The 13,118-nt window shown below is 39.2% G+C and overlaps 1 protein-coding gene across 1 annotated transcript; it reads left to right on the forward strand.

Moving 5' to 3' along the window:
* Window positions 1–1,602: 1,602 nt before the first annotated feature.
* ubxn2a (UBX domain protein 2A) lies at window positions 1,603–12,231 on the forward strand. The gene is made up of 7 exons (XM_061746532.1): window positions 1,603–1,715; window positions 2,087–2,149; window positions 4,454–4,553; window positions 6,076–6,185; window positions 9,951–10,091; window positions 10,480–10,641; window positions 11,300–12,231. The coding sequence occupies exons 2-7, from the start codon at window positions 2,106–2,108 to the stop codon at window positions 11,481–11,483; spliced, it is 741 nt and encodes a 246-aa protein (XP_061602516.1). The 5' UTR covers window positions 1,603–1,715; window positions 2,087–2,105; the 3' UTR covers window positions 11,484–12,231.
* Window positions 12,232–13,118: the final 887 nt, after the last annotated feature.

Raw genomic sequence — 13,118 nt, forward strand, 5'->3', positions numbered from 1 at the left:
TTTTCTAATAATAATTTCAGATGAAGCGTTCCAAACCAAAACGAACGAACGGTTCACGCCCCCACGTCGTCCAGATATTTATGATGTACATCTCGAAGGGCATTATCCCGCTTATACCAAGGTCACTTACCAAAAAAACATAAATATTAAATCAGTTATTCATGCTTTAATGTGTTTTCAGTTGAAATCATTAGTTTTATAACAAGCCACAGCTGAGCGGACTATTTAATCTCTCGTCTGCAGCCGTTGCAATCTGGTTTCCTTGGTAACACCTGAGGGTCTGACTAATACCTGGAAAAATCACTACCGTCCCATAAGGTCCTTATGACTGAACAAAGATATCAGGCAATTTGACCAAACTTGTTTTCTAGGTGTAGTAGGTTATCACTTTTAATGTACACCTGCCAGCCAATCAGAATCAAGTATTCACACAGACCGTGGTATAATTAATATTAATAAATCTTGTCTTTTGTACCTTTGTGTCTCTTCTCTCTGTTTTTCATTATCTCTTGCCTATCTCTGTTTTCCTCCTCACCCAGCTGGCCTTCTGCAGGAGGTTCCCCCCCTTATTATTTTGTATGTAACATTGTTTATGTATTTCTGTCTGTAAAAGTCACAAAATGTGCACAAAAATGCAAAACTACCACAAATAGGAATAGGGTAAAGAAATGCCCTAAAGACTAATATAAGAGAGGTTATGTAAAATTGCAACACTGCGTGCGTGAGTGTGTCCGTGTGTGTGTGTGTGTGTGTGTGTGTGTGTGTGTGTGTGTGTGTGTCGTGTGTGTGTGTGTGTGTGTGTGTGTGTGTGTGTGTGTGTAAAACACTTCATTAAGTGTTAGGTGTGCAAAGCTATGCAAAAGAAGTGCCTGGTAAAACTGTACAGAAGGAAATAGAAGAACACGGTTCTATAGACTCAGTCACCTCAGTAAATTCAAATTATATTCCCTCAATTATGGTCAGATTATCCACTCCCAACAACAAAGCATGTGTCATCATGTCCTCGTACAATAATGTCCAGTACTGGACCGCAGATTAAGCATTGTCAAAAGTTTTAGACAAACTTTCTGCTGTCTGGACACAAAAGTGTTTAACAAACTGTAATATTCAGTGTAAATTGCGTAACACACCACAAATAACTAGAAACAGTGTTGTGTTTGTGACTGTTAAAATCACTTTTTTTGTGGTGTGTGTTTATTGTGTTTTTCTTTGTTTCTTTTACCTTTTCTTTTTTCCTTTCTATTCTTTTTCTATTGATTGATTTGTTTTTGTAATTTTGTATTGAGGGGGAGGATTTTTTATAAGCCCCTCAGGCTTCTTTTCCTCTCCTGCACAATTATTTGTCCTTGTATGTTAAAATAATTACTGTGTTATGATTGTGCATATGAATAAAAATAAAAATAAAAATAAAAATAACAGCTTTGTGGACAAACAGGTGTGGTCCATCAGTAAAATAGATTCCACTCGTGCATTGCAGTTTATGAGAAAAAGCAGAAATAAGGGTGGTCTATTCCCATCAAGTTAAATCCTTATGCCATTTCAGACTATTATTAGTTTCAAATGTGCTGACTTCAGCACTACATGACCATTACGACGGGTGCAGTAGATTTACGGCACTGTGACGTCACTTGCTCTGCAAAAAGACTCAAGAACCACTGCCTGAAACTTAAAGCTGCAGATGTGCAGCCCGGGATTAACCGACAAAACTCGTACTGGTAAGACAATATTTGCCTTAAACCCTAGTGCGCGCATGTAAATTAACATTTGCTGGCGTTCAGGTTCGTTTGTAACAGCCATGTTGTTCTGCGTCTGTGCGTCGCCTTGACTCGGCTGTCTGACGCCCACTTGCATAAGCAACGACAGCCTCCTGGTTTTCAGGATATTTCAGGTTATTCACCCATAAACTGGGTTAAAACGACCAGTTTTGGGCAATTATTATTTGATATTATCATACACTGGGAAAAAAGCACCAGAGTGACAGGTCGTTTAAATAACTACACTCTGAGATAATAAAGGCATCATAAATAAGAGCCTGCCCTGTGAAGCTGCACAGGCCCCGGTTAAAGCATGTGTCGCTTCTTCTTAGATGGAGAAAACAGAGAGACATGAAAGAGACTGATACTGTCGAGGGGGAGAAGGATGGACAGTGGTAAGTCTTAAAGCATTTTATTCTGAAATCCTTTCTTCTACTCGAATTGTCTCACAGTGGAGAATGTATATTTTTATACCGCGGTTGAATTGGTTTGATATTGGATATTATGAATTCAACACCCATAAAACTTGTGATACATACCACTGATTTTGGTCATATTGCTTGTGATGTGTTCATGGTCATCTAGACTATATATCACAAAACAGTAATTATTAAAAAATCATATGGGCTGATTTAATGAGGTTTAATGAATTCAACACCCATAAAACTTGTGATACATAACACCGATTGTTTTCATTAAACCTCCTTAAATCAGCCCATAATATGATTTTATAATAATTACTCTCTTGTGATATATAGTCTAGATGACCATGAACACATCACAAGCAATATGACCAAAATCAGTGGTATCACAAGTTTTATGGGTGTTGAATTCATTAAACCACATTAAATCAGCCCATATATATGATTTTTAAATCAGCCCATATATATGCCCCTATATATGATTTTTTTAATAATTACTGTTTTGTGATATATAGTCTAGATGACCATGAACACATCACAAGTGGTTTGACCAAAATCAGTGGTATGTATCACAAGTTTTATGGGTGTTGAATTCCTAATATCCAATATCCAATATCAAACCAATTCAACCGCGGTTATTTTTATTTCCATTTGCAGGGCCGATTTGAGCTTTTTGGCGGCCTCATCTCAATATAATCGGGGGCTCATATTTTGTAAAACTACAGTAGGATGGGGAGAATTTACATCCTTTTAGATGATTCATGGGCAAAATATTAGGGATGTATGATCATTGAAATTTAAGCCAAAACTGAGAAGCGATTATTAACTGCTGCTGCATGGCCAATACTAATAAGATAACCGATTATATAGGCTGCGTCCGAAATTCCATACTTCTACCCTAATGAGTAGGCAAAAACAGTATGTGAGATTTTTTAATGCGTCCGAAAAATTAGTACGTACTCAATAGTATGCGCTATCCATACTCATTCTGGAGAAATGTATTAGTGTGGATTGATGGACACTATCCTAGCAGAAACTTCCCACAATGCAATGCAGCGGTGTTTGGTTGCTAAGTGATACGTATATGTCATAAGTATAATATTATTATATAATATTAATATTATAATATTCGTATATAATAATATTATATAATGTCATCTTGTTTCGGCCAGGATAAACGGGAAATAGCGGAGAAATGCACTTCCTCCCGTCACTTCCTCCCAACGGCAGAGAGTGACATGTGCGCTCTTAATAGTACGTCTGAATTAATGCACACTACTGATATTTACTCAAAAGTGTGCCGAATTTAAGTATACTTTTTAGTATACACTGTTTAGTACCGCATTTCGGACGCACCGTAGCTAAGCAGAAACTTCCCACAATGCAATGCAGCAGTGTTTGGTTGCTAAGTGCTGCGCAGATACGTATATGTCATAAGTATAATATTAAGTATAATAATATTATTATATAAAATTCGTATATAATAATACTATATAATGTCATCTTGTTTCGGCCAGGATAAACGGGAAATAGCAGAGAAATGCGCTTCCTCCCGTCACTTCCTCCCAACGGCAGAGAGTGACGTGTGCGCTCTGAGTAGTACATCCAAATTAATGCATACTTCTGATATTCACTCAAAACTGTGCCGAACAGAAGTATACTTTTTGAGTATATACTGTTTAGTATGGCATTTCGGACACACGGATAGTCTTTTTTTGTTTTACTAGAGTTTGTTCTCCCAGGAGAATAAAAAATTCTTAACACACAGAGATTACAAATTTTATTTTTAGTGACTTTGACTAATATAAAAGCTGACAACAGTCCCTTTTGGATGTGTCATATCAAACACAATCAAGTGCCTGCTGTGATTAGCTTGCAGTGATTTTTGTGTGCATCCTTAACGAAGAGATTTAACAGATATGTGCGTGATTTATGTGGAAGTACAAAACATTCACATTCAAGTACTTTATGAATACAAATAAATACATTAAACTTTTTTTTGTATAGTGTAGTCGAATGTTTTTCAAAAGTATAATAAATGCACTGATGTATGTCAACTTTAACTATTGACAACAAAGTTCATCATCAACTAAATGTGTTCGCAAAATTATCACAAAGACCTATTAATTTATTACTTTTATTTTTTACGGCTTTAGCATTTTTGCCGTCTCTAGAAAACTTTTCAAATGTGTGCTGAACGGGAACATCAACGCTCTGTGTTATTGTTTTTAGCCTTAGCAATGTTGAAGATCCCACAAACTGTTTTGTCTGTTAAAGGGACAGCGGAGAGGAGGTCCCAATGAGCCGTAGTTTCTCAGTGGAAGACCTCCTTGATGAGGTGGAGAAGATCTGTTATGATGCATCGGGAACCTCAAAGGTGAGAGCCAAATTTACTCGCTGGTCTCATTCCAACGCTATTCATTGAGACAGTGCACTAAGCATTTATTTATTTTTTCTTACATACGTCTATGTAGTGTTATTGTGACCTATAACTCAGTACATAAAGGAGATGTCTTTAAATAGAGGTTGCTGGTCTGATCCCCAGCTTCTCCAGTTCACATGACCATGGAGCAGGTACAAAACCCCACATTATGGTTCCACATGTACGGCTTATCCATTAAATACAGCTCTGAGACAAAAATAGGAATCAACCTACAGAAAGGGATTTGTGCTGCTTTTTCCTGATGAATAAGTTAATTTTAGCGCATTAATGCATGCCACAAGTTAAAACCAGTAAAGCATTAGGATGGAAATCACGTACCTGTTTAATTGCATAAGGCATCGAAGTCTTATCACACGTTTCTACTCAAGATCATTCAATACCCGATGTAACCAGAGCCCATGTGTGACTTTAAGCCTGAATTATGGTTCTGCGTCAAACCACCGTGACGCCGTCGTGAACCCTTCGGACTTCTCCGTCACTCCATTTCACCGCGGTGCAGTACCCCCCGTGACCGCTAATTCGCGTTCTTTTCCTGAATGGTTTATCCGACTTCTTCTGGTCACAGTGAATCAAAGAGATATGGACAACTACCGTATTGGCCCGAATATAAGACGGTGTTTTTTGCATTGAAATAATACGGAAAAAGTGGGGGTCGTCTTACATTCGGGGTCTAGACGTTATACCCATTCACAACACTAGATGGCGCCAGATATCTTTAAAGTGAATGCTGAACTTAACTCCCCAGGCCAAAGCGAACCCATGTCACGAAGAAGAAAAATAAAAAATAGCACTAAGAAAGAAAAGAGAAGAGATAACAGAAGATGGAGAAACGAGAAAAGTGGGTGGAAGATCGGCAGGTTAACCGGCAGCTGAGGAGAAGTTATGATGCAAACTTCAAGATGATGATTTGAATGAGGCAAAATAACAAGCTTTTTCTCTCGAATATATTGTTATAATCATTTGTTTCAGATGTACTGTAATTATTTTCTGTATGAAAATTGAATTTGGTTTCAAAAAGTCTTTTTTCAAACTTGAGTCTTGAAAAAGAGGGGGTCGTCTTATAATCAGGGTCGTCTTATATTCGGGCCAATACGGTATTGTGCAAAAAAAAACAAAAAATCACACATACACGAAGAAAAGAGCGCTGAAAGTTCATGACTGCTTCAAACCGGAAACCGGAAATGCATTGCTACCAAGCGAACCAATCACAGCCCTCTCGTCTGCGTTTGGTCTGCGTCGCCTCGACGCGTAGTTACAATTTTTGGGAGGTATGCGTCAGTGACGGCGTCAGTGACGGCGTCAGTGACGGCGTCAGTGACGGCGTGTGGTCCGCGTCGACGCGTACCACACGCCGTAGGCACAACGTCGTTTTGACGCAGAACCATAACTCAGACTTTACTGTCAGCTGTATGATGATAGGTGACACCTCAGACTCTTGCTACTGCCTTCACTCCAGGTGGAGATGGTGGTACGGTTGTGGAAGGATGGATTTACTGTAAACGATGGCGACTTTCGCAGCTACTCCGTACCGAAGAATCAAGATTTCCTGGATGCTATTAAAAGAGGGTGAGTGTTCATTTGATTTAGATTTTGGTAGCTCAGACAAGAGATTAGGCCTGGATATGTCAGTTATCCTGGCTACAGGTTGTTGTTTTTTAATCCCGCTGCTCTGTCTGTTCATGCTCCTGTCACTCTTATCAAAAAATGTATTTAATTAATTTGTTCATGACCTTCTGCATGTGTTAGCTCATTTTCATCGGCCTGCCTTAAGAGTTTACAGACAAATTGTAATTTGACATTATGATCATCATTATATATAATCCATTTTTCAATTCAATTTTATTTATATAGAGTCATTACAACAGAAGTTGTCTCTAGACGCTTTCCAGAGGCCCAGAACATGACCGCCGAGCAATTATTACATAAACATACAACAAAGCTTTATTTTACTGTAATTCTAAAGGTAATAGACTTCTTGAACCCTGATATTTCTGCTGATCTCAGACATTTGCCTTTGCATGTTTCTCGTCAAGATTATTGCAGCTGTTGGGACGAAAAGAAACGGCTGAGGTTGCAGAAGTGGTGATAATAAAGTTGGTGATGAGGGCGATAGTCTACCCCATGTTAAGTTCCATTCATGTTGTGTTCTTTCACTATGTTAAAAAGTAATCAGTCTTGAACTCAGAAGACAGCAGATGTTAATCCACAGGGATATAGCTAGTGGCATCTCCAAGAACTTCACAGTACAAGGAGTTCAATTCTGTTACAAACTAAGCAGGCATGGTTGAAAGTTCACTATTACTCAAACTTTGGAGAGGAAAATAATGGAAGACATCAGCAAGAATCTTCAAATATCTACAAAAATGGATTGTTGTTAAACTGGCTTCTTCTGGACTTGAAGTTTCATGGAGTACTGCTGTGAGGGCTCTTTGTTATCGTGGCCTTTTAAGGTCATCGTCCAAGAAGTAACTCCCTTGCTCACACAGCAGCACATCAAAACCAGATGAAAGTTTGCTTCTGAAAGTCTGAACTATAGATGTGAGTGTTGGAAGTCTGTCCTTTGGTCTGATCAGACCAAAGTTGAGCTGTTTTGTGAAAGAAGAGGAAAGCACAATTCCCCCAGGGAAACATGGTGGTGGGAACATAATGGTGTGGCGCTGTAATGCTGCTTCAGGCACACTAGGGCTGAAACGATTCCTCGAATAATTCGAGTAATTCGATTACAAAAAATGATCGAGGAATTTTCTCTGCCTCAAGGAATCGTTTAATTTTGCAGCTCAAAGCAGGTATTTCGCCCGGACTACATTTAATGCGGCACAACGCGCTGACGCCGCGCACGTAACAGTAGAAGAAAGAGACGGCGGATATGTTTAGAATTTGTAACATGCCATGCTCAGGCAATGAGTCTGCAATGGCCCAGACGGGAGACACATGTAGCTCAATGCTTAACTTTTATTTTTAATCCACTCTATATTCTTCTGGTCCGTTCTTCTATATGTTCCCCCTCTAACCCGGTACATACATAGGTTCCTCTAAACATCTGTTCCCGCTACAGTTTTAACTAAAAGAAAAGGCAGAAAATGTCAGAAAAATAAAAACGTAATAAAGCTAACTGGGTTCAATTTTAGCTCTGTAATCATTCATAGATAAAACAAGCAGCACTGGAGCCTAATGTGCTCCAATACAGCAGGTCTCATCATTTTATTTTGAACACTGCCAAAACTCAAAATCTTATACTTTAACTTAAAACTTAACTAGAACTTAAAATTTGCTTGACACAAATTAAAGTTCAATTGAAACACGTGGGAAAAACACCTAACCTTTTAAGTTATGTGTGTTATCAGGTGTAATGGCATTTTTAGGTTAGAAATAAGAAAACTTCTTGGTAAGATCCTTAGTTTTTTCAGTGAAGGCAGTGAATTTGGTCGACTGATGTAAGTTCAGGGTTTTAAAATGCACAGCCATGAACCTACTGTATTATATAATTTAGTCTTAGTGATGTCAATTAACATATAACATCTTATGTATATTTATAATTGCTCTTTAACTAAACAAAAATATGTTTTATCCGATTACTCGATTAATCAATGGAATTTTCAGTAGAATACTCGATTACTAAAATATTCGATAGCTGCAGCCCTACAGCAAACCCAAGCCCTTTTTATAATGATGGTCCCCTGCGTTTACCACCCAAGCCTAGCGGGTCGCCTGTCGCCCCCCTGACACGGGGTGGCGTGTCGAGCTGGCCCCACCAATAACTCGCCTCTGAGGGTGCACTTAATCACAGGTCAGGACTAATGTAAATAGAAGTGACGCAGGGTCGTGGGTCGTGGATGGAAGTTGTTGATGACAAGATTGAGGACTGTGGCTTTACAAGAAACAAAACCCCGGTCATTAACTGAAGAGCCTCAGAAAGAAGTTATTTGCGGTAGGGCTGGGCGATATGGACCAAAAGTCATATCTCGATATTTTCTAGCTAAATGGCGATACTCGATATATATCAATGTTTTTTCTGTGTTTCCCCCAAAGCATTATAGCATAGCATCTCTGTTAGCTTCATTTTTTTCTGAGGCAAACTCTTAAAAAAACAGTCAGTTTTAATACAAAGCCTCGTGCCAAATGTCACACAGGTTCCTTTATTAACAGAGGTCTGCACAATATCAAAATGTATAAAACAAATGAAATAAAAATAAACTGCCTGCATATATAGAATAAAAATGCTTCTTGAATAAAATAAAACAAATATCCCTTTCCTGCATAACAATTAAATTAAAATACACTGTGCAATTAATACAATGTAGACAGTAACAGGCAGACTTTTCCACTGAGGTTGACAGTTGTGCAAATAACAAAACATTTGTGCAAATCTCAAATAAAACATTCAAGTCAATTTGTCACAAAATAAGCTATATCAAAATCATAATTTTTAATTTTTTTTTAAAATCGATATAAACGATATTGTCTCGTACCATATCGCGTTTGAAAATATAACGATATATATTAAAATCTCGATATATCGCCCAGCCCTACTTTGCGGTCAACGAACACAACGGCAGGAGTGGCAGAAAGAGACTGCTGGTCATATTTGTGCAACACAATTTCCAGGAAGTCCCGAAATCATACAGAAATCCAGCTGTTATCCAGCATGGAGTCGCCACCCGCTGCATGTCCTGCATCCAGCCAGGTCCACTGATGCTGATGAAGCCAGCGAGGCCGACCAAACAGACAGCGGGCGGCCGCGTTACCTTGTACCACCCGATAATAACACCTTCCGAGTCATCTTCCCTCTCCCCAACTTGCCTTCAGGCACCAGGGAGGCAACAACACGTCTTGCATTTACATCGCCCACGCATTCAGCGATAATAATGGGGTCTAGTCTGAAAGCTTCTTGTTATGCTTCAGGCGATCACGGAGGAGGAAAAAAAACCCTTTTTGAAGGAAACCAATATCAAAGTGCTGAGTCATTGTTTCTGATCTCTATCTTGTTGGAGTGTTGGGATTGATGTCTGTTCTTGGAAGCTATTGAGTTTTAAAGAGCTGGAACAACTCTATGAAATGTCCACAAAGAATAGGCTAAGATCCCTCAAGAGATCATAAGAGATGAATTGTTAATGTATTGTTCTTGGGTTCATAATTTAGGTTTTTGGCCTATATGTCTTTTTTTTTTTCTTTCTCTCAGTTCAATTGATTCCCATGCAAAAGGTTTGTGTGATTTCTTGAAGGGGCTATTGATTATGACCGTAATTGTTTATACTGCCGGTAAACAAGCAAACGTCTCATTCATATTGATCAATCTGAGCTGGGTTTACGTTGATCTTTGATCTGCTCCAGGGAGCTTCCTGCAGAGTGGGGGAGAAGAGCAGAAGAGGAGGAGCTGGAGATCAGTGTGGAGGATCTGACAGAGGAAAACTACGTCCCCAGAAAGAAGAAGGTTTTTCATCCCTTTAGCGGCCCAGGATACCGACTTGGCAGGTAGGAGCTTACTGCTGTGAGGGTGATTTTCTTTTTCTTGTTTTTGATGATGATTTATGTTGAGATGTCTAGTTATTCTCACAGAATGATTTAAAAAATGTATTGGTTGATCTAAGATTACTGTTTTCAGGCAGTTCTGAGACTGCACCACTAGGTGTCCCTCTAAACCCAGCAATCAACACATTCAAAAACAAATCTGATGGCACGCTATCGGCTGGATAACAGATGACCTTAAAGCTTTCATAGCGTCAGCGCATGAAAACCAGCTCAGCTTTAAACATTTAACATATGCTATAAGAGTACTAGTAGCTTTTTAAGTAGTTCCTCTTTGCACATTGTGTTCACAATCTGAACTGGTGACTGAATCTGCTGTTCACTCCATTCCCAGCGTTGCACCCAGAGTTGTGGCCAGGTCACCGTCTGTGCACGAGGATGGAGATTCTCCTCCTATTCCCATGGTAACACTAGATCACGCCCTTCCCGTCACCTCCCTGCAGATCTGGTTGGCCGATGGCAGGAGATTGGTGCAGAGGTTTAACCTATCGCATCGGTAGGTATCACGGTGTTGAGGCCAAAATAAATCACCTCACACACAGAGAAAGGACTCTACATGAGCAGTATCTCGATGCTCTGCTCCTGCTGTGTTGTTTATAAATCCACATAATCTCCATCATCACAGCCAAAGTAGTTCAAGAGATGAATAAAGACTTGTGCTTGTTGTAGCATGGGAATGTGTGTATGCATGTGTGTTTTGGGGGGGGGGGAGTTAGGATTATGTAATGCTTTGTTCTACTCTGCTGAAGTTTTAAGGCTTAAGTCATGATGCGTCGGGCTGCAGAAAACATAATCTGAGATGTAGCAATGGTGTGGATCTATAAAATCCCCAGTGAGGCATTGCATAACTGTGATGCAGCATTTATATAACATGCTAAAGGATAGAGAGGAGCGAACCCTTCCAACCTTAAGCTGGCCTCGATGCGTGAGGGGTTAGGTTGCCATAGGGTTGCTCGTATATACTGGATAGCTATTAATAATAGATTATGTTACTAGTACACTGCCTCGGAGAGAAATCACGTGTCACAATAGGGAGTAGAGTATTTAGCTGTGACTGCCGTGCGACTAAGTGGAAGCTGTCTCCTCTAGCAAGGGTTTGTTTTGGTTTGTTTGTTTTTTTTAATTCCCTTGTTTGTTATATTTCTCCCTCTTAGAATTGCTGATGTTCAAGATTTTGTGGCTCGCTGCCAGAGGAGCTGCCCACCGTTCACCCTGACGACATCGCTTCCTTTCCGAGAGCTCAGTGACAAAGAATTAAGTCTTGAAGAAGCGGATTTGGCCAACGCCGTCATTGTCCAGAGACCCCTGAACACACAGGCCCCCTTCGGGCACTCATGACCACCAGGGCTCCTTAATATACACAGAAAAACCACTTCCCTTACTCCCAGACCCATTGACATCTTTCTCATCGCATCTCATCGCGTTTTATTCTGTAATCTGATGATTGACACTCCCTGCTACAGTATTTTTGATTGATAAACTACGAAGCAATGGTGACATTTTCCAATTTTCCTGGGTCTCAATGAGATTTTACCTGTGTGAATAAAAGTTAATAGATAAATAAAAAAATAATTAGACTCAAAAGTTGTGCTGAGGAGCCAATTGCAATATTTACTTGTCTTATTCGTCACTAAAACAGTTAAATCTGCAAACAGATCTCCCCAGAATCCCCTAATTACATCAACGGCAAACCGGCGATGTCACAGAGCAGACCCACGAACATGTGATTCACCCCATAGACCCACAACCATCCACGACAACGTTTCTGAAGTCTTCCCAAAGTGTGATCACTACTATTATGCACTATATGCAGTAAAAATAAGAAGCTGATACGGTCATATATATATATATATATATATATATATTATATACCTATGAGCTTGTGTTATTTTGTCTGGTCAGTATTGCAGTATTGATGTTGGCCTACATGTGTGGGTCTATGAGGGGTTTTATGTGATTTTATTTTTTCTTTGTAAATATTAGGCTTTCTTTTTGAGGGGTTGTTGTCAATAATGTTTTATTTAACAGAATCATTGAAAAACATATCATAAATCATATAATATAATAAAAATCCTCTTAAATTTGAGTGCCTTTTTCATTCCTTCTTTGTTATGATGTTAAAGTACATATTTAATGGACATGAAAAAGGGAGTAATGCAAGTTTATTTGTATTTGCGTGTCCATTATTTTATTTTGGAGGTTTAAAAATAGAGATATGCTTCATATTAAGTAAGGTCAATCGATTTTTACACGATTTTCAACCCAGAACACTTTTTATTACGTTCAGAGAACATCTCCCCACAATCCACTCGCTGTCCCTCTTCTGATTACACTGTTAGGAAAAACACTTGGTCTTTATACACAGCCCTGACTGTAAATTGTAAACAAAGAGAGAGGGTGGTAGCGTCCTGCCTGCCAAACCATCACAATCGTTACTCCAGCCAATCAAGGACTGGGGGAAGGTGCGGGACGAGCCGGCTCTCCATGTCTTACTTAAATGTTACCAAATACGATCTTATCCTGAAACCACCTACCATACCTTTAAGGTTAAAACACATCATAGGTCTCATACCGTGATTTGCTGCAGAAGCTCATCATTTTCTGTCTCAATGCCCCGTCACAGCTCCTGTCTCTTTAAGGTCGTCTCAGTTAAGATTGGTCGTCTGCAGAGGTGTCAAGTAATGAAGTACAAATACTTTGTTACCTTACTTAAGTAGAAATTTTGGTTATCTATACTTCACTGGAGTAATTATTTTTCAGACGACTTTTTACTTTTACTCCTTACATTTTCACACAATTATCTGTACTTTTTACTCCTTACATTTTAAAAACAGCCTCGTTACTCTATTTCATTTGGGCCTTTAAAAAAAACTATCCAGTTAAATTGCTCCATCCGGATAGAGTGAATTTGGTTGTGGTTGTTTCAGATGTTCTTGTCCAGTTTTGTTCTTACATCCGTTCCCTCAGATTCCT

The sequence above is a fragment of the Cololabis saira genome, chromosome 18 (genome assembly GCF_033807715.1).
Source record: "Cololabis saira isolate AMF1-May2022 chromosome 18, fColSai1.1, whole genome shotgun sequence".
NCBI classification, from domain to species: domain Eukaryota; kingdom Metazoa; phylum Chordata; class Actinopteri; order Beloniformes; family Belonidae; genus Cololabis; species Cololabis saira.